The sequence below is a fragment of the Canis aureus genome, chromosome 13, assembly GCF_053574225.1.
Source record: "Canis aureus isolate CA01 chromosome 13, VMU_Caureus_v.1.0, whole genome shotgun sequence".
Classification (NCBI taxonomy): Eukaryota; Metazoa; Chordata; class Mammalia; order Carnivora; family Canidae; genus Canis; species Canis aureus.
In genome coordinates this window covers 48,799,967-48,824,457 of record NC_135623.1, presented here as the reverse complement: position 1 = coordinate 48,824,457, position 24,491 = coordinate 48,799,967, and the positions used below count along the sequence as shown (strand labels likewise).

Sequence of the window (24,491 nt, the reverse complement as noted above, 5' to 3'; positions counted from 1 at the left end):
CTGTCCATCCATCCATTTATTCATCCATCCGTCCGTCTGTCCATTCATCCATCCATCTATTCTGAGCATCAAGCACCTGCGTGGATGGTGCAGATTAGGACCCTCCATCATCTCCCAGAGTTCTACTGACTGGAGCCTAGAGCAAGGGGTTTTCTTTCCTGAGTCCCAGTTTAGGTTTCTCACTTAAAACTTTAAGTTTCTAATCCACCTTCTCCCCTTTCACTTCCCCTTCCTCCAGGGCCCGAACAATGTGAAGGGAGGATACTTTATTTAGAAACGTTCACAGGGATCCCTGGGTGGCGCAGCGGTTTGGCGCCTGCCTTTGGCCCAGGGCGCGATCCTGGAGACCCGGGATCGAATCCCACGTCGGGCTCCCGGTGCATGGAGCCTGCTTCTCCCTCTGCCTATGTCTCTGCCTCTCTCTCTCTCTCTCTCTCTCTCTGTGACTATCATAAATAAATAAGAATTAAAAAATAAAATCTTTAAAAAAAAAAATAGAAACGTTCACAGCCTCCTTGTCTATCTGTGCTTATCAGTAACTGGCACCCATTTCTTGGAGGCAACACGGGCTCATCTTCTTTCCAGATTTTCATCCCCAAGCTGCCCTTGGCTTTCCTGTTAGTAAACAGTGTTGGATGCTGTCTTTTTTCCCTTTCCAATACTTATCTAAAATATGTGATTCAGATCCCAGGATGATTAGGAAAGGACTGGTTTGGGAAGCACGCCCTTCAATGTAACATGCAATGTCAAAAACACACTGAATACCAACATCTGTCTTCAGTTTGTTTTTTGGCAACACCCTCGTGAAATAATCTTCTGTGGAGTGGTGGATGAACAGAGACCTAAATTTGGGGGTCACTGGAGAATAATTGGTCCTGGAAATAATAATTGCTGACATGTATTGTGCGCTGATGTTCTCACTATATCCTCATAATGACACCGAGGGACACAGTATTGTTTTTGTTTTTACGGAGGAAGACAAGACGAGCATGTGCCTGGTGAACTTAGGGCTCCCACGGTTAGAAGCCCTCAGGCTGAGGCCCGGCCTGAGTGTGGACCAAGGCCCTGATGATCCCTACATGCTGCCTCTCAAAGTCAAGCCTGCGGGTCAGGACAGTATGGCTGGAGTGAACTAGATTGTTCATTCATCTATACCCTCATTCATGCTCGTATTCATCCCACTAAAGTGTGGTGCGCGTCTCTTCCCTGAGCAGGTCAGCACCTGCCTTCAAGGGGCCGTGGACCAGGAGATAAAGCCTCCGCGTTGTTGCAGGTCAGACTTGTTCCACAGGGTGCAGGTCTATGGGGTGAGATGTCTGCTTTCGGGCCATAGGATTCATTGCAAATGGTACTCGAATCAAGCAGTGTCTATCAGGGTTTCCAGAAAAGCCAGAACTCAGGTCCCATTGGGTGAAGGCCCCCTGACACGACCTCTGGGAGACTGAATCTGGCAAGCCCAACTGACCATCCCACATTCTCCAGGCTGCACCAGCCACCCCAGTCCCTTGAGGGCCCTTCCTAGGAAGGCTGTTCTGCCCAAGTGCTCGCTGGCAGCTGCATCCATCGCTGTCTTTTCCGGCTCCTGGAGGCTTCCCTCATTGCTTGGCTTGCGGCTCCCTTTTGTTTCCAAAGCCAGCCAAGCCTGGCAGAGTCTTCCTTACATCTCAGCACCCTGACACTGTCTCCTGCGTTCCTCCTCCACATTCAAGGACCTTTGGGTACGGATAACCTAAGATAATTTCTTTAGGGTCAGATGATCAGCAACCTGAATTCCGTCTGCAACCACAATTCCCCTTGCCATGTGAAATATCATAATCCTAGGTCCGATGGATTAGGATGTGGACATTTTTTGGAGGGGTAGGGGTCCTTATTCTGTCCCACACTGTGGTTCCTGCTCCCTCTGGTGGGACGACTCTAAGATGAATGTTTGACCCTGACTCCCCGATTCCCTGGGGCGTCCAGCTCTAATCATCTAATTGTCTCCAGTTTGATGGTGTCACCTTTATCTTCCCTATGTCGTTTTCTGGATGTCTCTGGGGTCACATGGCAAATATGCTACCTGTATTGAAATCCTTGCCTGAGGATCTACTTCTGGGGAGAAACAAGAGAATGCACAAGCCAGTATCAATTTGTTTGTTTAATCTGCAAAATGGAGCCAGTAATCCCTGATCACCTGAGGTATTTGAGAACTCCCAAAAGGAGGGAACTGAATGAGGTGGGACCTGCCATGGAAGAAGAGGCTCTTAGGAGGAAGGTCTCTGCTGAAACCAGGACCAGAAAGACCTCCAGGGCAAGCAACAGGTGGATATTGGAGCCTGGGGCCTGGAGGGCAGGAACCATACGCTGCCAAATTTGACAGAAAGCACTACTGGTGAGTAGCTGCCATGGGTGCTGAGAGCTACGGAAGACACTGCCTCTCCTTCCAAAGACTGCATTTGTTGTCACCTCTTTGTTTTGCCTGTGTTGAGTTGGGTCTACATAACAGTTTGGTGCACCCCTTCCCGCCACCAGCCAAGGAACAGCCATTCTGGGGCCTTCAGCGGCATCAGCCAGGTTTGACTTTTGGCCTTCACACATGCATTTGATCACACAGAAATCAGACATACCTGCTGAACAGTTGGGTCCGAATAAGTTGTCATGAGCACAGGCTTCGCAGGCCGTTCCCCCAAACCCATCCTGTGGAACAGCAGGGAGATGGCATGAGGCCCAAGTACTCTACATTCCGTGAAGCCCTTGGATTTCTAACTCATGGCCTGTCAGCACTTGCTTCTCAACTGTACCTGTCCTTTCCTGAAGCTCCTCTTTCTCCTTCTGCCATCATACTGGGCTGTTTTTATGCTATAACATTTGCACTAACCCCTGCACCACTGTTCACCAAGAGTCTGGAGCTCCTCAGAAGGAGCTGCTTTGTCACCCGAAGGTACACAGAGAGCGAGCGCAAGCAGTCACATCGTAACTTCACTCCAGAGTGAACACTCTTTCACTTCTGTGTTTCTGAAGACAACTGAGCTCCATCCCTTGAAGAAGGATTTCTCTGCATTTTAATTATCCAAGGCTTGAAGCTCACAAAAGGTCACTTTCATGGGGTAATGGCTGACTGCTGACCACTGCCTAGCCTGCTGATAGTGGCGCTTATTAATGGGGACAAACATGGTGATTTCCATGGCTCTGAAGAGTCGCACAAAATATTTTCACATATATCATCTCATCGCACTTTTTCAATGAATGCAATTGCATAAGTATTTTGATTAAGCCAATTTTATAGAAGGATGTGCTTAAGGCTGAGGGGGGATGTGACTCTCTCAAAGGTCTGCAGCCCCTAAGAGATCATTTTGCTGCAGATCCTACATTCTTTTTATTAATATCGCTACTTCTTAGAGATTCCACCTGGAGTATATGTGTCTATGGAAGGATGACAGGTAAGGAGAACATGTCTCAGAACTTACCTGGCAAGAGCACCTTCCGTTTCCTTCCATGCCTTCTGCACAGCTGCCCCTGCCGCTGCAGGGGGATCTCGCTCCTCCTGGACACTCTAGGGGATCAGAGGGCTCAGAGTCATCCATGCATGACCGCACACAGCATTTTGCAAGAATGCATTGAGCATCTACTATGTGCCAGCTAGTGTGCTGGCTGCCAGGGATGAGAAACTTACAATTTTTTTAAAAGATTCTATTTATTTATTTGAGAGAGAGAGAGAGAGAGAGAGAGACAGAAGGAGAGAAAGCACGAGTGGGGCAAGGGGCAGAGGGAGAAGCAGACTCCCTACTGGGCAGGGAGATGAGGCTGAGGTTGGACCCCAGGATCCTAGGATCATGATCTGAGCTGAAGGCAGGCACTTAACCCACTGAGCCACCCAGGGGCACCTACTTTCTAATTCTCTAATTAAATTATTCCCACTGAAACCCTGAGACATTGCTATGGGTACAGGTTAGCAGATGAAAAGACTGACGTTCAGAGAGGCCACCTAACTGGCCCAAGTTGCAAAGCTAGGACTTTAGTCCCGCCCTGAGGACGACCTTAAAGCTGGCCTCTTCCTCAGTGCTCTGGACAGGGGATTGAGGGACTCCAGAGAAGGGATTATCGATGTACCTTGGGAGGTCAGGGGGACATCCTGGAGGAGGAGGCATTCAAGCTGGGGTTTTGAAGGCTTGGTAGGAGCTGACCACGCTTAAAAGGTAAGGGCATTTCAGAAACAGAGAATGTGTACGGGTCCACAAGGTTGTAAAGGGGCATGACCCATCCTGGGAATGCTCTAAGGTTTAGTGGGGTTAGAACTCGGTAGTTGGGACATGGGAGAAGCACAGGTGGAGGAGGATTAGTAGGCTGGTTGGAGCCAATTAATGAGGTGCTTTATGTGGCAAAGGAATTTAGATTTGCTCACAAGCTGTTTCCTAACAAGTATGGATTTATACTTTCGGCCCAGATCTGAATGGGAGCTTTTATAGACACTTATTAGATGATTTCAGTTGTTCACTAAACATTCAGGGAATACCTACTATGTGTCACACACCATCTTCCACGTTGGGACAGAGGGACATCTAGCTAGAGAGTCAGATATTACAAGGTCCAAAACCTGACAGAAGATTTATTTACAGGATGGGTAAGTGAAGCTTCAGGTGTTACCATCATGAGGCTGAAGAGCATTTCCTTTTTCTACTTGCCATTGTCCTGCACTTTGAGTGCTGAGTCAGCATGGGCTTCATGCTGGCCTGGGCAAGTCCTAACTGTTGAAATAAGGGGCCTGGATTAGCCAGCACCAGATGGAAGTCACACAACGGTAATGAAATGTTTGTGTGAATGAGGCAGGATCAGCTCTTATCCCAAATCAAAGTCAGTGAGTCAAATGCCTTCCACAAAATGGCTAATGTCACGGAGGTCTAGATCATAATCAAGGGTGCATGCATTGACTACTCAAAGCAAGCCCCTGCAGTTAAGGCCCATTTTTAGCCCCATTTTCTAGAAAAGGAAACTGAGTAGTAGAGTGACTTGCCCAAAGTAGTAGTAGAGTAGTGACTTGCCCGAAGCCATCCAGCTGGCCAGGGGTGATGAGGGACTCACCCCTGCTCTACCAGCAGTGTCTACTTGCCAGCCCTTCCTCCTCGCCTACACCCTTCGACAAAGCGCTTCTGTGCCATAAGCCTGCTCCGCCATATGTCTTCCAAGAAACCAGCACCCACAGAAGTTGAAAAACAGTCATTGGAAAAAGAAACTTATAACCGCAGAGAAAAGCCATTCTCCTAATGAGACTCTGATGGCTCACTTGAATTATGAGGCTAGGTCTTTAAAAAAGCATTGATAACTTGTAGGTTTGGGGAGGTGACAGTCAAGCTCCACACCCATGGACAGTGTTGCCTCTGGCTCCCCTCTTGCCTGCAGAGTCTAAATTACACATTTTGAGTGTGTATCCTTCCTTCCCATGACAAGATTGGAGCCAGGCTTCAAACACTGGCAGGTGCTCACGCTGCTCATCGCTATGCTATAGACTCCTCAAGCACTGCTGCAACCCCATCACAGCACAGATAACAGACGCGTCTATGAGGGAAGCAAGGCAGAAGACACACTGACATGCAGCTAATATTTATAAGTCACCTGGGAAACCCAGACTCTGCAATCAGGACCTCCAGGGTTTGAGCCCCAATTAAATTTCCTGCCAGATGTACCCTTTTGGGAAAATCAATGCATGGCTCTAAGACTCGTTCAAGTGTCTTCCTGCAGGTTGCAGTAGGTGCTCAATAAATGGTTGTTATTGTTTAGAGTGGATACTCCTTAACCTCTCTAGTTTCTGATCTTTGAGACTAGTGCTATAATAGATAACAATACTCAGGAAATGAATTATTAGGCATCTGTTTGAATCAGGACTCTGTCAGGTCCTGGATGTACACAGTGAGCACACAGACTGGGTCCCTTATTTACATGGTCCTACCAGTGTACTGGGGAGAGGCATGGTTCAATGTTATTTAAAATTGTCTTTGTAAAAAATAAAAAAATAAATAAACAAATAAAAAAAAAAAAAAGGCAATCAGACAAATATTAGTTTGCAAACTGGGATGAGCTTTCCTCAATCCAGTTGCTGGAAGTTACCGACATTGACTCTGAACAACCTAACCCTCAAGGCCCAGTTGACTTAGATCTGGTCTTAAGAGGGGGCAACAGCCAGGTCATTAAAGAAGAGCCTTGTTAAAGATGGTGGCCTTTATCCTAAAAAGAGCAGCGGGAGGTAGGGATGAAGAGGAAGGAGAGGGCCTAATTGAGCAGGTGCCAGGTACACACTTTGAAGTTCATCTGAAACCCCCTTGAAGCACTTGCATTTTCAGGGCTGAGCAAGGTGTGCTGAGAGCGTTTCCATTGATTGTTGGCTGTCAGACAGCTCTTCTTCCATTTTCTTCTGCTATTAGGTCTTTCTTGGGCTGAGATGGTGTTTTGGGAATCAGGACCACCTCTGGGCAGGACCAGGAAGACAGAGGGGTGACAGCTCTGCCACAGTTTCCCTCTCTTGGTTCCTGTGCCTCTGCCCATGGTTCGGTGTGCAATGTGCTCACTGGGGGACCCATACCTTGCCTTGTGGATTGGCTCAGAAGAACACAGGGCCTCCCCAGCCCTGGGACTCAGCACCCAGGGCCACTTGCAGAAATGCTCTCCCGGGCATTTTTACTCGGCAGGCAATGACACCAGAATCCCAGTGTCTCACACTTGTGTTTTGTTTGTTAGCTTCCTCCCTGCACTGGACCACCTCCTCTCTTATCTGCCATTTTTTTCTGTCTATCCTGCTGCCCAGACATATTTTTCCCTCCACCCCCTGCCTGTACCTTTCCCCCCATTTACACATGCTCTTCCAGACCCTCTCCTGAGGCAGATACAACTCTTCCATCCTCCGGGGTTGTCCCTTCTGCTTGGCCCTTGCCTCATGATAACTTATAGAGCAGAAAACAAGGCAAAGTCATCTACTAAGAATATAATTATAAGCCAAAGGCTGGTCACAGAGAAATTAGGGAGCGTCTCACATCTGAGTTCCCAAGAGTGTGATGCTATGTCCACAAAGTCTGGGCCCCTTTTTTCCTTTGGACACAGTTAGGAAGCCCTTCTTGTAAAACTTTAAGCAGTTATTCCTCTGAGGGTGATTCACTGGACCAGATGTTTCTAGTCACGTGGAGATGGAGGTGGGGGGAAGGATTGTTACAAAGATAGATTCCTGAGGCCCTTCTCCAGGTAGAGTTGCTATGAAAATGCACCTCTCAGATGTGCACTGTGGGAGCATAATTTTTCTGTTGGCAACCATCCTGTTCATGAGGCCATGCTTCCCATATCTGCTTCCAGCCAATGCATGAGCACGGCAGGGATATCAGGGCAGGCCCACTGCCACAAGATGGCAGATTCCTCTGTTAGATGGCTTTGGCTGGGGTGCTCCCCACCAGCTTTACCCAATGTTTTTAGAACTATATGTAATCTCAGACTTTTCCAATTTAACCTGCCTTGGTTCCCTCTCTTATTCAAGAGAGTCAGATCTGCATCTTTTTTTTTTTTTTTTTATCTATTTGAAAAGTTGAATTTGAAGTTAAAATCCTTCCCACGAAGAAAACTCCATGCCAGATGGCTTCTCTGGGGCATATATCTCTCATTTAAGGAAGAAATCATACTGGTTATACAAAAACTCTTCCAAGAACTTGAGGAAGAGAGAATACTTCCCAGCTCCTTCTATATAGAGAGCATTCTTACTCTGATTCCCAAGCCTGACAAATACTAATAAGAAAACCAGACTAGCATCTCCAATGAGCATACATATAAACATTCCTTAAAAAAATCTGAGGCAAAAATTAAAAAGTTCTAAAACAAATTTGTGGCCAACTGAATCCAATAATATACAAAACAGATAATACATCAACAATGGTGCAATAAAGTAAGAAAAAAGATATAAAGTGTATATATATTGGAAAAGAAGAAATATAATTGTCTCCATTCTTAGACAACATGATTGTCTACAGAGAAAACTAAAAAGCTATTAGACCTAATGCATACATTTAATAAGTTCTCTGGATATGAGGCCAATATACGAAAGTCAATTGTATTTCTATAAACTAGTAAGAAACAACTGGTAATCGAAATAAAAATACACCATTAAAAATAGTACTAATAAGGATCCCGGGGTGGCACAGCAGTTTGGCGCCTGCCTTTGGCCCAGGGCACGATCCTGGAGACCTGGGATCAAATCCCACGTAGGGCTCCCGGTGCATGGAGCCTACTTCTCCCTCTGCCTGTGTCTCTGCCTCTCTCTCTCTCTCTGTGTGACTATCATAAAAAAAAAAATAAAAAAAAAATAGTACTAATAACCGTAAAAGACTTTGGTATGAACATAATAAAAATTGTGCAAAATCTGTAAGCTAAAACTGATGAAAGATTGACAAAAAAGAAAAAAAAAGAAAGAAAGAAATGAAGTCCTATATAAATGGAGAGATACAGTGTAGTTATGGTTATGAGTTAGAAGATCCAATACTTTAATATGTTAGTTCTATGTAATCTGACTTACAGATTCAATGTAGTTGCAGTTAAAATTCTCGTGGGACTTTCAGGTAGATATTGGCAAACTGATTTTAAATTTTACGTGGAAAAACAAAGAAACTAGAATAACCAAGATCATTTTGAAAATGCCTAAGTTGGAGATCTTACACTGGCGGATTTCAGGACTCAGTGTGAAGTTACAGTAATTGTGAGGGTGTGGAATGATGAAGGGACATGCACCCCGGTCCCTGGGCCAGAACAGAGTCCACACATTGATGGGCAAATGATTTTCTACAACAGTCCAGAGGCAATCCAATGGGGAGACGATAGTCTTTTCAAGAAAAGATGCTGGAATTATTAGGTATCTCTATGTAAAACAACAGACCTTGAGCCATATCTCAAATTATACACAAAAATGGACTTACCACGGATGCTAGACCTAAACACAATACCTAAAATTATACAGCTTCCAGAAGAAAAGATAAAAGAAAATCTTTGTGATGTTAGGCTAAGCAAGGATTTCTAGATATAACACAAAAAACACGATCTATAAAAGAAAAATCAATCTACTTGACCTCACCAAAATTAATGACGTCTGCTCATCAAAGGTTAGTGTTAAGAGAGTGAAAAGACAAGCCACAGACGGTGAAGAAATATTTAAAAATCACATATCACATGAAGGGTTTGTCTCTCAAGCATTTAAGGAACTCTCAAGATGTTCTAGAAACAACGACTTGTAAGATACGTGAATAGCAAATAAGTGCATGGAAAAGATGCAAATTAAAATGACTGCAAATGAAATGGCATCGTGCACAATGGCAACATTTTCTAGAAGTCTGGTAATATCAAGTGCCAGAAAGGGTGCTAGACAATTGGAACTCTCACGACTTTGTTGGTGAGAAAGACAAAATGATGCATACGCATTGGAAAACAGGGGTACCCCGGGTGGCTCAGGGGTTTAGCGCCGCCTTCAGCCCAGGGTGTGATCCTGGAGACCCAGGAGTGAGTCCCACGTCAGGCTCCCTGCATGGAGCCTGCTTCTCCCTCTGCCTGTGTCTCTGCCTCTCTCTGTGTCTTTCATGAATAAAAAAAAAAAAAAAAAAAAAAAAAAAAGAAAGGAAAACAGTGTGATGGTTTCTCATAAGGTCAAATCTACATTGACTATCCAATCCTGGACTCTCCTTCTTCTTCTTCTTCTTCAGATTTTATTTATTTATTTATTTATTTATTTATTTATTTATTTGAGAGGGAGGAAGAGAGAGAGAGATTGTGAGTGCGCGGGTGCAAGCAGGGGGCAGAGGGCAGAGGGGGAGGGCAAGGGAGGGAATCTCACACACTGAGCCCTTAGCATTAGGCAAGAATGAACTGGGCGCCTGGGGGGCTCAGCAGTGGAGCATCTGCCATCAGCTCAGGGTGTGACCCCAGGGTCCTAGAATCGAGTCCCACATTGGGCTTCCCGCAGGGAGCCTGCTTCTCCCTCTGCCTGTGTCTCTGGCTCTCTCTCTCTGTGTCTCTTATGAATAAATAAATACAATCTTTTTTTTTCTTTAAAAAAAGAAAGACCAACTTGTCTTGTTTTTGTCTCCTTTTTGTGCTGTTCTTTTTATTACTATCATTATTAGCAGTCTAAGCCTCGAGTGACATGCCAAGGACGTTACACATATGCTTCACAACTAATAACTATGACTCTTTACTCTGGGAAGTGTCAAGACCACCGTTTTGCCAAGAGGACCCTGAGGCAGAGAGAGGATGGCTAACAAGGTCACAGGCTGCCAGACAAGGATTCTCACCCAGCTCCCGCTGACCTTAAGGGCTCAGAGTCGTGCTTCTTTGTACGGATAGCTCAAAACTATTTTACACGGCTTACGTGATTTTATAAGCCATTCATTTAATTAAGCAATTAATTTCGGTTCATTGAATGCCTACAGTGGTGTTCAGAGCTCCTCATGCTTTCTCTTTGTGTTTTCATAGGAAAGCGACATGAGATTGAGCCTGAGCAGAAAGGGGGCCTTCGTTCCTGCTGCCGTTGGAAGGAAGGGGCTGCTAAGAGCAGCTTCCAAGTCTTAGCCTCACCTCTGAAGAGCTGCCCCTACAGCTACTTCCCACTGAAACAAAGCAGTCCGCTTTACTTAGGGCCCATGGGGGCCTGCGTTGGCTGTGCAGAGGGTGAAGGCACCCGCTGGGTAGGTGTTCGTGTGCTGTCTCCTGGGAAGCTTCTAGGGCCTCAACAGTATACTCTGTGAGGGAGGGAGGCTTGTCTTAGCAGGTGCCTCATCCTGGCTTAGCCTTCCTCCAGTGGCTTGTGACCCAGGGGGAAAGGCCAAGGTCAGTAATTACTGTCATGGACTGAATGTGCCTCCCCAGGTTCATATGCTAAAGTCCCAAACCCCAACAGGATGGCATTGGGAGGTGGGGCTTTGGGGAGTCATTAGGTTTAGATGAAGTCATGAGGGTGGGGGCCCCATGATGGGATTCATGTCCTTACAAGATGAGAAAGAGGGACCAGAGTGCATGTTCTCTCTCTCTTTCTCTCTCTCTCTCTCTCTCTGCCATGTGGGGACACAGGGCTCTCCATCTGTGAGGCAGGGACAAGAGCCTCCGCTGGGACCAAATCCACAGTGTCTTGGTCTTGGACTTTCTAGCCCCAGAGTGATGAGAAATCAACATCTACTGTCACAGGTTTGGTTAGAGCAGCCTGAGCAGAGGGATGGCATATGTTCCCTGCACCCCAAAGGGCAGGCCTTTGCTTTGGCACGAGGCACCTGAAAAGACAGGGGCCGCAGACAATTGTGAGAAGAAAAATAATAGAGCCAAGAGGCCGTGAACTGCACAAACAATGGGATGCACGGGGATGTCATCCCCAGGCTGCCAGCGTCAAGGGTTAGTTATCAGGTCTTTAGCAGGTGGGTGGCATTTGTGAGCATTTACTGCTGCTAAGCCCTTTACACGCATGGTCTTATCCTCACACACCTGAGGAAGGCAAGACTGATGTTGACATCATCATCAGCAGCAGCAACCCCAGGTAACAGATGAGAACACTGAGGCCCAGGGGAGCCCGGGGGGCTCAGCAGTGGAGCATCTGCCTTGGGCTCAGGTCTTGGGATCAAGTCCAGCATTGGGCTCCCTGCTTAGTGGGAAGACTGTTCCTCCCTCCTGCTTTCTCTCTCTGTCTGTCTCTCTCTCTCTGTCTCTCACTCTCTCTCAAATAAATAAAATCTTAAAAAAGAAAAGAAGAGAAAAGAAAATCGAGGCCCAGAGAGGTAAATCACTTGCCTAACACCACGTGGTTGGTGAGTTCTGGAATGAGCACTGCAATCAGGCCTGACTCAAGATTTTGCGTCCTTAACCCCAAAGCCAGAGCACAGCAGGTCAGCACCTGAAGGTGGAGCCAAGCTAGACACAGGCCCCGGGAGAAGGGCAGCCAGTGACTCGAACCACGGGGGCCAGAGGTGCAAACCAGCCTATTCTGAGCGCCTGCTGCCTCCTCGGACCCCAGAGTCTGCACATGCGCTCACCCGAGCCGCAGCACCACCCGGAGGCAGGCCCCTCGGCACCACTGCTTCCGTTTTGTGATGACAAAGCAGCAGCTGAAGGACAGCTTTACCGCATGGAACACAGATGCCGCTTACATGTGAGTCACAGGTAAAAGCATGAATAGTTTGTACAAGTGCTTCTTGTGTGTGTGCAGCTAACGTAGCTGGTGTCCTGTGCCACTGATGGCTCCATGGGGCGGTGGGGGAGGTGGCTGTAACCCTCAGGCCCAGCAGCAGGGCGTGGTATGTGCAGTATTGGGAGGCCCGGAGGTGGGGGGCTGGGGGGGAGGGGCAGGGGTGGGGGGTGACCGTCCCTCAGCTACAGAACTGGACTGGGGAGCCCTGGTGTCATGGAACAAAGTCCCGGCAGTGACAGGCACCTGGCTAATGGTGACAGCAGCAAGTTCCTGGGGACAGGCTGCGATCGGCAGGCGGCCTTCCCAGCCACAGACCCGGCATAACCAGTGGTTACTGGGGAGACAGGGGTAGGAGGGGGTTAGAACCACGCTGGGCCTCGGGACAGGCCTGTGTTCTTGCCTGGCTCTGCACCAGTAGCTGCGGCCCTTGAGCAGGCTGCAGGGCCCCTCAGAATCCCCAGGGCCTTGCCAGGCCCACAGGGGGATTATTTTTCCACATCTGCCCCTGCGAGCTCCTTGGGGGTAGGCACTGGACCTATCAGATACGTGCGGCTGCACAACAGTCAGTGCTCAGGCAGCGCTTGACCGAAGAGGGGCCACTCCTGGGAGGAGCTTTGGGAAAAAGAGAGCAGGTGTGTGGGGCACAGAGAGTCCTCGTTTTATGTCCTGAATTGAATGGTTTAAGTTTAAAATGTATGAAATGACGTGTTCAGTTTTTAAATAAAACTTTTAAGGCAAAAGCGTACAATCTAGCCCTGCTTTCGAATCATTTGCTATCCCCTCAGGCCCCTGGTAAGAAGAAAGATGGTAAAACTGATGTTCTCAGCAACTGAGCTCAAAAAGACAGTACAGCATTTGCTGTAAGGCACATTCCCAAGGATCTCAGGTCCCATCGCGTCTCCCTCCGGCTGCAGCCCCCATGGCCTCCTGCCTCGGATTGTGGCTCAGCTGCAGGCTCACATATTATAAGCTGTCGGCAAATCATGGCTGTTCTGCTTCTTTAAAGGAAGATCATAAGGTCGCCAGCAGCCAGAGGCCAGTGTCAGGCTGTAACCTCACCCCCGGGAGCACAGTGCCCACTCCCAGTCCCTGGCAGTGCTGCTGCCCCAGTGCTGCGTTCATGCCACGTCCTGCTCAGCTGCCGACAGCTCTGGCTGAAGCAGTCTCCCCGGGACACTGCCATACAGCAGGCTCCTTAGGTGAATGGCGCTTTCCTTCTCACTCAAAGCCAAAGGGGACAAACCTGCCAGACTGGCCACAAGGCCATGCAAGTCCATGATTTGCAACCTGCTCGGTGAATGGCAAGAAGCGCACAACCGGGTCTAGAGACACAATGCAGGGCCAAGAAAAATAATAAATGTGCAGGATTTGATGATACCACCCAGAAAAAGAAGAATCAGAACCATTTCCCTCTGAAATAACTGGATTGTTTTGGCCACAACCCGGGTTCTATATAACCAACCCCTTTGCCCACATTCTTTTCTGTTACTTGGAGTTGTTTGTGCAAATCAGTTAGCATTTATGGTAAAATCAGGAGAACCAGAATGCCAAAAAAAAAAAATCTAATTCCTCTCACGTAGGATACTGGTTGTTCAAATGCAACCATTTCACACTCAATGTGTAAAATATGTTTCTGTGCTGATTAGTAAAGACAGCTCTGTGCTGGTCTGGTAAAGCAGTCCTGGTTTTAATGAGGGAGAAGCCAGTTAAACCTGGGTAGAAACACCTTTTTTATGTCAGGATGACATATTCCTCCCCAAGTGAGAATCCATGCCTTATTCTCAATTTTAGAAGATGATGCATAGTTTTTTCTTGTGCTTTTTTTTTTTTTTTTTGGGTGTGTTTTCTGATTTTATTTTGGAGTTGATCAGAGTTATTTTCTAACTGGAGTGAGCCACTATTAAAACAATTTTAAAAGTTACTGAGTATCAAGTGTGAAGTATTTGTTGATGCATTGAAAAGAATGGATGCCATGCCGGTTTTGGAAAGAAAGCCATTCTGGAGCTGGTGCTTCCTCACACACACGTCAGCAGCTTGGAAAAGGCCATATCCTTGTGGAAATGTAAAGTGATAGGCAAGACCTCACATGTCATCGCCACAAAACGTGAGAGGTGAAATATAAGTAGAGTGTTTATCTCTTTCCTGAGCTAAAGGAAGGAAGCCTCTGGAGACATGTGGTATGTTTGGAAGATGAAGATAAAGGGACATGCCTTTTGCTCCAATGACAGGATAGTAGAAAGACCATCCAGCTCTGGCTTTTTACCTACTTTGCTTCTCTGGCCTCAAGCCCCAGCAGAAGGAACTGTGTGAACCTACAAGGAACTGTGCACACTCCATAGGGGATGGGAGGCCGACCCCATCCATGCACAGAACACTGTGACGGCACGATGCCCACGGATGGGCTGGGATCCTGTCTGCCCGCCCATGGTTTGGGAGTCACCCATGTGTACCAAGGGCTCAAAGACAGAATGGCACCGAACCTGGCTGTCACTGTCCGAGGTCTGTGTTGACTGTTATTCATTCTCATTTACCCCTGAAACATTATTAAAGTGCTTTTTTTTGTGTGTGTGTGTCACTCTGTCAAGTACTTTCATCTACAATAATGTTTGATTTATTTTTTTTTAAGATTCTATTTATTTATTCCTGAGACACACAGAGAGAGAGGCAGAGACGGGCCATCGTAGTATTTGACATTCCATCCTACGGACTAGACTTTGAGCAGATCTGATGATTATCTTTGTTACCAAATAGTACCTGTGGTCTCTGAGATGCTGTAGTAGAATTTCTTCTTAAAGAAAATTGTACTTGTGTTGTAGTAGCCCAGCATCCTTACATCTTCTCTATGGCCCATTATCTCTTTCATAAAAATGGATATCCTTTCAATTGTCCTTTTTTCTGACTTGTAAGGGAATTCTCTAAAAAGAGACCTTGAACTGGAGGTCAAGTTCTACTTAGATCTGTTTATAAAAGCTGACAGAGCAAGAAAGATTCTTCTACATATAGATTGAAATGGAACTTTCGAGAAAAAGGTGCTGACAGTCTCCTTTTATCGGACTTCCTTCCTTTCGAGTTTCTGTGAAATGGGACATCGAAAAGCAAGTATTAGAGTCCAAGAAAGATGCTGTGCCACTTACCCATGCAGTTGGGGCCCCAGTGGCCTGGACAGCACTGAGGTTGGACGTGGTCCTTCCTACAGATATGGCGGCATCCGGGGAGATACAGCGAGTACTTCCTGATATCGAAGGCGTACCTTGTGGGGGAAGAGGACATCATGATCAGAGCAACACAGTTAACTCCGGGCAGTGGGGTTGGCCCAGATTTTTACTTAGGTCTCCCTTTACACTTGCCTATTATTTGAAAAAACAGAGATTGAATACACTTTGCTGTCTGGGGAGAGTAAAACTTAATCATGATTGACCTTTGATTGTATGAAATGGCTGAAAAAACCAGAGCACAATGCAAATGAAGGTGAAATGTCTACAGTGATGTCACAAGTGAGGTTAGAAGACACCAGGTGGTGTCAGGGTGTCAGGGTAGGCACGTGCTAGGGGTGTACCTCACACCTGTCTGTCTCAGCCAATGTGAGAAGGATCTCTGGATTTTAAACAAAACCAGCTGCTGCTTAGAATCAGCACTTTTTTTTTTTTTTTCAGATACAGTAGATGTTGACATTTCTGTGAGAGGCGGTGTAATTCACAGGCAAGATTTGCCACAGTTTCCTCAAGGGAGATGTGATGATGAGTTTCTTAAAAAGGTTTTCATGTCACTGAGGTACAGACTGGGAGAAGCGCGTATATGGGGGCTGAACTCCATTGTCTATTCTCAGGGAATCATGGACGGCTTACTCTGGGATTTGACTTTAGTCTATCTGGAGACGATCCTCCGTGGGTATCGTTTCTCTCAACGAGGCCTGTCAGGAATCGTGTGATGGTGAGTCCCTGGGCTACTGGCTTTATGGGCAGTCAAGTTGGAGACAGAGTAGACAATTCCCCTGAAGGCTTGAGAATACTGGTGGGGGCGTCTCTTCACAAAGATGGGAGGAGGAAGAGCAGAGGGCAGGACCACATGTTGCCTCAAGAGCCAATTGTGGATTTATTTCATCATAAAAGGATGACAGATCAAAGCCCTCAATTCTAAAACAGAGAGCATGAGTGCAGTAACCCCACCTGTGTCTGTGTGTGTCTGTGTGTGTGTGTATTGGAGGGGGATGGTGAGGTGGGGAGCATATATCTGAGTATCCACCTTGCTGGGAAAAAAAAGTAGCCAGTACAAAAAAAACCCCTCGTAAAAGTCACCACATAATTTTCACTGTGAACCATACGTCCCTCCATACACTTAAGAGGATCTGGCCACAAATGTATGCCTGCTGTGGTCGCCGACTGGTCAACTATCACATACGCTTGCTAATTCTAGGTCAGGTAGTATTTAGAACCTTTTATTTAAACTTATGACCTTGGTTTTAGAATCTACTGGGGTCACATTAAGCAAACGTGAATTTAGAATAGTGTGACATGACAGTGTTCCATTCTTATTTTACACAAAATAAGAAATGGTACTGATCTTCATCACTGAATTAGGAATTAACTCATTTCGACCCATCTAATGTCTAAGTTAGTAGACTGAGTACATAAAACGTGGTGTTTACATTCGAGGTGGGTGCCACTTCTATTAGCTCTGAGGGAAACTGCTTCCTCCATCCTTTGTGAGGCTCTGCCTTGAATTATGAGAGTTTTGAACCAGAAGAGGATTTCAGAAAGGCCATCCTCATATAAAACGCATGAAGCTGCAATTCCTTTGTCGTCCTTCTTTAGGTTCTAATTAGTATCAGGGTCCTCAGCTAGCTTGTAAGATGACTGTCAGACCCCTCGCTTTTCAGTCCATGTTCTGGCTGGAAGCCTTCCCAAATGAAACAAAACCCAGATTTTCAAAATAAAGAAGGGCAAGATGAAGGGAAAATGTTTATGTGTAATGCAATTTGGTCAATTTTGTATTAAAATGTGAATCAAAAGTATATTTTTTAGATTCAAGGTGGTTAATTGTGAGTTATTTAAGTTTGGACCGAATGAAGTCTTAGAATAAGGGAAAATCATGGAAATGCTTTGCAGTTTTTGAGATGGGAAGTTTCAATTTGGCTTCACAAACCCCTTAAATTGCAAGACTTGAGCACGCTTGTTTTCTCAGGAGTACCTGCAGTCTCGGACCCCCATGGAGCCATTGGTAACTTTGGTGTAGCCGTCTGGGCAGTTAATTCCCAAGTTGAGTGAGCAGGATTGGCACTCGGTCCTAATGGTAAGCAGAGATTTCTTATCGCATCTATTTGCCTGTGAAAACATAAAAAAAAAAAAAAATCAAGTCTCATTAGTAGAGCCTGGGTTGGTCAACGTTCCCCACCCATCAGCTTCATGTCCACGGAATGACAGGGATGGCAACAAGATGGGTTGGTGATGACTGGCCTGTCCCTCTCAACCTTATTTAGAAGGAGTGTTGGGATCATCAGGCAATGCCTGCTATGGCAGCGGGTGGGAGGGCGGCCCCTGGCACCACCTACTTGCCGTCATTGATCTGTGGTCTAGAATTCAGCAAAGCATGGTCGTGTCATTACACACACGTACCCAATGGGAAATCTGAAATATATTGTACATTTTCCAAATGGGAAAACTTTAAAGCAGTTACTTAGGGTCACTTGGTTGTAGATCAAGAATGTTCTTTCCCATGGATTCTACAGAAACAGCCCAGTCTGGGTGCTAACTGCTGTGAAGCATGTATTTCCTGCTTCAAAAGATTGTCTGAAATCTTTTGATTATAATTCAGCTAGAATATGGGCCTCCAAGGGGCAGTGACCTTTTTCTGTTTTGTCCTTGATGGTACCCTAAGCACCTAGAACGGTGTGTGGTGCATAGGAGCTCTCAGTAAATATCTGTGGGTTGAATGAGTTGTAGGAAACACAGCAAACACACTAGAAACAGTTGCTCAGCACCATCAGGTGGTGGAAACTCAGGTGCTGCAGACCCACTTTGGCCCCGTCTCCAGGATCCCTCATCATCCATGATGTTGATGCTGATCCTCCCAAGTGGATTTGGTCCTTCCTCAAGTCTCCCTCATTTCCCATCAAGCTTAGGAAGCAGCAGCTTCGTACCAGGAAGAAAGGCTGAATCAGGGAGTCTGGAGACCTGAGCCTGGGATCAGGCTGTGTACGTGGCTAGTGCACAGTCGTGAATTAATTCCATGCCCTGCAATGCGGAGACGGTGACTGCACACCCCAGCTTGCAGAGACCCTTACACGGTGTGATATGTGCAAGTTGCCTGGCAGGGACCTGGAAGGTCGTAGGCGCTGAACTCTCCTGCGCTCCTCCCCTGCTTCTCCACCCTGCCCGCCCCCTGTGTTTGGCTTGTTGCCTCTCCTGGTAGGAGTGTGCTAGCCTCTCCCCCTACCCACCACGCTTCACTCTTCACGGGCCACACCACACCACGGGCCACACCACTTCCCTCAAACCATACCTATCTCTTTTCCTCGCTTCAACTCCTACCCTGTGTGTTGCTGGCCAGTAGGATACATCTTGTCTTTGCTTCCTGTTCAGAAAACCCTTGTGGGAAAGGATCATGTCTCTCTTTACTCGCCCCTATCCCCAAACAGCTGAGCCTGGCACTGGTAGGGATAGTGGGAATGTCCTAAATATTTCTGAGTTTACTAAAAGGCATAAAGGCTGAATAAGAAGAAATCTTATTTTTGCAGGGAACTTTATGGTTGCACACACTCCCGAGGGCATCATCTTATGCAGTCTTGCTGGTGTCAAAGACCAGCAGGACAGATTCACCATGTCCACGTGAGGGGGAGGATGCTGAGGGGAGGGGAGCTTCAGTGACTCGCAAAGTTCATGGTCTTCTGACTCCTGGGTGGGCTAGCCCTCCTCCCTACCCGCTGGTACAGAGAAACAAAAGGGGCAGCTTTCCTTTGTGGTTGTTAGGAACCAAAACAGCCCTGGAAGGCTTGCTGTAGAATAACAATAAAAGCCACCCTCAGTTATTCTGTATGTTGGCAAATTGAACACCAATAAAAAATAAATTTATTATTTAAAAAAAAAAAAGCCACCCTCAGCGGCAATTTGAATCAACTCCCTTTAGGGATCATAGAGCCTCCAGATTTTTTAAAAGGATTTTCTTTGTAGTAGGCTTTCCCACTTAGATAAGTGTACGGAAGGACATTACTTTTTCTCGTCTTTCCCCAAAGGTCAGATTTCATACTCCCTTTTCAAGAAATGTCTTGACTTTCAAATTGTCCTTTTCAAATAAAATGGTTCATTTTCTCTCTCCAACGGTCTCCTCTGAAAAGCAAACTCAGCCTCAAAACCTGGTCAAGCTGTGATTTCTGGCCTAAGCAAGCCCTCTCTGACGCTGAGGTGGTGATGGGCTGCGTGGGGAGCACTGTCGGGGCAGAAACTAAAGTCCAGGGACACTAATGTGCTCAGCTTGACCCGCTAGCAGGCTGGGGGCACCGGGATGGGGCCTCAGAAACAGCTGTCAAACAAGTGAGGGCCCTGGTTCCAGCTCAGTGGTCCCCGTCCCCTAAGCTGGAGCACCCGACCGTCAGTTGTCTTCTGGCATTTTCAGGAAAAACATTATCCCTAATTCGGCCACTGGCATCAGGCCTGTGTGGGCGAAAGCTCGCCCGGCACAGGTGCAGCACTGTGTTCATGTCTCGTTACTGATGAAGCAGAAATCATGCCTCGCGAGATGCATTTTGAAAGGATCCCCAGAGGGCCCCGCTGCACCCCGGCACCCGGCCTGTGCCCCTGGGGATCTCGCGGCGCCTGCCCCCGCGCAGCTGGCACACGGCCCGGGGTGCTTGCACCACAACCTGTGGAAGTTCCCGTTACCGCCGTGTTTGTCCAGCAGACATCAGCCGCCCGGAACTGGCCAGAACGTCTCTCTACTCATCCCTCTTCAACCACTGCTATTTCCTATGCTCACAATGATGCGAGGGGGGATTCGCGGTGATGAGACTATGAAGATAAAGGAAAAGAGAGCAGCAGCCATAAGACCCCCCGGGTGCCAACATGTGCCATGGGAGGAAGGAGGGTGGCACCCACGCCAGAGGTCCGGCGGGGGAGGCTGGGCTCGGAGCCGAGCCAGCGGGGACGAACCCCTTCAGAGACATGGTGCAGCCCCGCGGGGTCCCCTCCTGCCTGCCTACCCCCATCTGATGGGGTCCACACCGGAGTTCGTACCCAGCACAGACCGAAAGCTTTGCGCACATACGGACATGAAGAGGAAGGCCTTGCAGGCGTCACCTCACCTGTCCTGCCGCTTCAGGTGGGGAGCCCACGCCGGCCACGAGCAGCCCGAGAAGGAACGCTGCGAGACCCCGCGGCATGACGAGAGCCACGGCCCTGGTGCCGGCCACCTGTCACCGCGTGTGAGCTCCTGCCGCGGAGCGGGCCGGACTCCCCGGGAGGTCTCTCGTGTCCGTGTGGGCTCCCAAGCCCGGACTGAGGCCGCTGGCACGTGAGGCCCGCCTCCAGGAAGGGAAGGTGCAAAGCCAAGGGCCGCGGGACACGGCCGCTCCCCCTATATGCGTCCCGGCTGAATGACAGGATATCCTGCCGGGCCAAGGCGCAGAGCAAGCCCCTGCCCCGGCCATGCTGCCGTCCCCCTTCGGTCCCGCCTCCTCTGCCCACGGCCTGCCAACCGTATGGCCCCTGGTGGCAAACTGCAGGCCTGCCTCTGAGTGCACAGTTCCGAGCCGGCTGCCGGCCCCACTGCCAGCGTTGGGGCGCCCACAAGCCGGGGGTCCCACAGAGGGACGCTGCAGAAGCTTGGGGCCATCACCTAGGACAGGGAGGCGGCCTCCTTGGTGGCCTGCAACCACTGCCACAGCCTATCCCTGCAGTGCCTGTGGCTGGGACTCCAGCTCACCCCCTTCCCTCTTCCATGTCTTGTCCTAACAAAACATCACACCTGTAGGTCTTGTTTCCCCCTTTGAGGCCCAGATCGAATGCCGCCTCTCACAGGAAGCCTTGCTGCTCTGCCCCTCCAACACCACTCGGAAATTCTCCCAGCATCTTGCATATAACACTGCGGAAGTCCAGTCATATCTGTCACTGTCCGTGCGTCCATGTGTCTGTAGCCCATGCCCCGTGGTGAATTCCTTGAGGCCGGGGGTGCCAGCCTTCCTTGACTCTGAGCCCCTGAGATCCCAGGGCACAGACCTACCTGCAGCTGCAAGTAAGAAAAACGAACAGAGGGCACCCCCAGTGGCACGGCGGTGTAGCGCCGCCTGCAGCCTGGGGTGTGGTCCTGGAGACCGGGGATCAGGTCCCACGTCGGCCTTCCTGCATGGAGCCTGCTTCTCCCTCTGCCTGTGTCTCTGCCTCTCCTCCTCCCCTCCTCTGAATAGATAAATAAATCTTTAAAAAGAAAAAAAAAAGAAAAGAAACAAACAGTAATGGTCAACACTTGTTGAGAACTTTACTACACGCTAGTCATTAGGGTGACTTCCCCGAGGATCACCCTTCCCGAGCCTCATAGTTCTTGGAGAAATACTTGGGATTGTTATTGTTATTCCCCACCGTACAGGTAAGGAAACGGAGGCAGAGAGGCTCGGCAGCTTTTCTGAGATCCCACAGCTAGCAGGTGGGCACCCAGCCTTCCCTTCCTGCTGTGCCCAGACAGGGAGTGTGCGGCGCACTTGAGGGACCCAGTGGGGGAGTGTGCGGTGCACTTTAGGGACCCAGTGGGGGAGTGTGCGGCGCACTTGAGGGACCCAGTGGGAGAGTGTGAGGCTCAGAACCAGAAGGGACAAAGGTGGGCTCGTCAACAGGACAGCACAGGGGGCCGTCCCCCGGCACCAAGTTAACCGAGAGGCTCCGGTGGTACTGATGCCAGGTGTGCTGACGTCATCCCAACCCCTCCCCGCAGCCTTCCCCTCCTTGCATTTTGGAAACAGCAGGACACTGTAGGACCGTAGGACCAACCACCCAAGAGGCTCCCATGCAGACGGGCCATCTGAGGCTAGCCCAGGGTCTGAGTGGATGGAGCCCCCTGGGGATGTGCTTAGGGCCCCTGCGTTCAGTGGAGACTCCTGGGGCCCGACCCCTGTTCAGAGCTGCCCAATCAGGACCCCTGGCTGCAGGGCCCTGGAGCGCCTAGTTTTTCAAGGCTTTCCTGGTGCTGCTCGCGTGGACTGTTCTTAGGGGGAGACAGACAATCGCCGAGTGAAGACAAGGTCATTCTGGGGCTTACCTGCCATGGAGGGTGCGCTGCCTTGACTTTCCCTGGCACGATGGAGGGAACTTGGAGGCTTCTGATCTTTTTCTCTCTGGGGCACACGAATAAATACCTGGGGCTTGGTGTGGGCTTGATCCCCGGGGAAATAACATGAGTCCTTACTTGCATTTCCTAGAGTAGTTCTGGGCGATGCTGCAGGAGGGCTGGAGGTGGGGGTGGGGGTGGGAATCTCTCCTTAGATGATTTGGAAAACCCTGCCCTTAACACCCCTTTCTCATGGATGGACCATGCTGGTTGGCCCATTAGAGGTCCTGAGAAGTCCTGCAGTAACACACAACGTGACAAAACCAAGTGACAAAACCAAGTTCAACTTTGCTTAAAGCAGGATTTTCCTTCTTTTCTAAAAATCTTTTTAATTAAGACCAAGAAATGCTTCCTCTCCTTGCAAACTAAACCTCCAGATCCGGTGTTCTATTGATCCCTCTCGGAGAAACACTGTCAGAGAGAGATTTTAGCCTATTGAATATTCTATTTTTAAGTTGCTGGGAAATAGAAGTCAGCCTGCCGGTGGCCATGGGGACTCTACAGTCTAGGACTTGTTCACATACGTCATTCATTAGTTGCATTAAAGATACATATAACTTACATGGCTTTGCTTAGACATTATCTGAATAGTTTTTAAATTACTTTTCTCCCCATTAAGCTGATTTGATGGCTATGGACAGAGGGCCTTCAAGTCATCTAAAAACTCTGCCGCCACTGTCCGGTGTTAACAAGCACAGTGCTGGGCCAGCGCCGTTGCAGAGTGGGTGCTGTGTACCCCCGTCCATCACTCTCATACAGTGAAGAGGGGGAGAGCTGCTGCTCATCGTGGCAGCTACACACATCTCTGCTCTTCCCCCGGGGTCGCTCCGACATGGGTCTGAGTCTCCTCTGCCCTGAGTTGCCCCAGTTCTGCAAACCCATGTGCCCTCTCTCAGTGGGGCATCACCCCTCAGAGGCCACCCGTGTTCCTTTTCTGGTGGCTGTGTGTCAGCGTCCAGAGTCATCTGGGGCAAGGGTGTTTGATCAGCGATGTTGCTCAGGCACCTAGCTCTCTCCAGCATCCCCTGTCATGCTGCGAGGGTGGCCTGCCTCCCCCCGGGGTGGCCTCTCTATGCTCTCATGGCCTCCTGTTCTGTCCTCTCGGTGAGCACTCACCCCCTCTGCTCCTGTCGTTTGTCTTTGGTGTAGAGACTCAAGAGATGCTGGTTTCCTCTGCAGTGAAAAAATTCTGTCCCTGATTGGAATCAGCATCACCACACTGGGGCCAAGGCCTCTCTGGTGACAGTCGAGCACCGTCTGTGGTCCCAGGGTTTGGGTTGTTGGTGTCTAGCTCCACGTCATGCCAGCCACTACCAAGATGCCAGCCCTTGGTCACTTTGAGTAACAGAGTGTCTCATGTGTGCTTGAGAAGCATGCCAACAAAGGAGTCATTGTCTTGACCATCATTGTCACTGTCACCACCATTGTCCTCCTCCTCTTCCTCCTCATCAACAACCCAGGCTTTTACAGCTTCTATACACACTGGGCGTTTTAAAAATATTTAGCCAGATTTACTTAATCTTCCGCACAAGCCAATGACATAAGTGGTATCATCATCTTATCCCCACTTTGCAGATGAGGAGACTGAGGCAGAGAGAAGTGGCATGACTTGTCTAAGGTCACAAGGCTGGTAAGTGGCAGAGCAGGCACCTGAACCCAGGTGGTATGGAGTCAGAGCTAATGCCAGGCATTCACATCACCCACTTGGGTTCTTGGATCTGAGCCAGGTCCTTACGGACCTTGTGTGGTGGCCCACTGGGCAAGACTTTATGTTTCTGAAGTAGGAAGGACTTGGCTGTTCACATCGGGGGGATGTATTTTTTTGCTTCTCTGGAAAAAAGAGCAGAAATTGGGGTCCAAGATTGATTTTCTGGTTAGAATTCAGGTTTCATTCAGTTTTTGCCAGAAATAAGAGGAAATGGCCACAAGACAGCACTTAGGTTTTGCTCTTCCTTGAGCACGGATTTAGAAAGCTGAAACCGGGATCCCTGGGTGGCGCAGCGGTTTGGCGCCTGCCTTT

General features: G+C 48.6%; 1 protein-coding gene and 1 long non-coding RNA gene across 7 annotated transcripts in view; one reads left to right on the top strand and one right to left on the bottom strand.

The window, feature by feature from the left end:
- The window catches only part of STAB2 (stabilin 2), a 139,565-nt gene extending 118,829 nt beyond the window's left edge, over positions 1-20,736 (bottom strand). For 2 of the 5 annotated variants that reach the window (XM_077846118.1, XM_077846119.1), the window contains exons 1-5: positions 20,457-20,727; positions 17,351-17,484; positions 15,298-15,413; positions 3,447-3,532; positions 2,607-2,676 (exon numbers count right to left, since the gene is read on the bottom strand). In XM_077846118.1, coding sequence (XP_077702244.1) covers positions 2,607-2,676; positions 3,447-3,532; positions 15,298-15,413; positions 17,351-17,484; positions 20,457-20,534 — 484 coding nt within the window. In that variant the 5' untranslated portion in view covers positions 20,535-20,727. Of the gene's footprint in view, positions 1-2,606; positions 2,677-3,446; positions 3,533-15,297; positions 15,414-17,350; positions 17,485-20,456 lie in introns of all 5 variants that reach the window. The other 3 variants (XR_013350892.1, XM_077846120.1, XM_077846121.1) reach the window with 3 other exon arrangements.
- LOC144282466 (uncharacterized) overlaps positions 11,862-24,491 on the top strand; it is a 39,249-nt gene continuing 26,619 nt past the window's right edge. Inside the window, exons 1-4 of one of the 2 annotated variants that reach the window (XR_013350901.1) lie at positions 11,862-12,135; positions 15,990-16,093; positions 17,345-17,452; positions 21,145-21,541. This is a non-coding gene — a long non-coding RNA (uncharacterized LOC144282466). Of the gene's footprint in view, positions 12,136-15,989; positions 16,094-17,344; positions 17,453-21,144; positions 21,542-24,491 lie in introns of those variants that run through there. The other variant, XR_013350900.1, reaches the window with a different exon arrangement.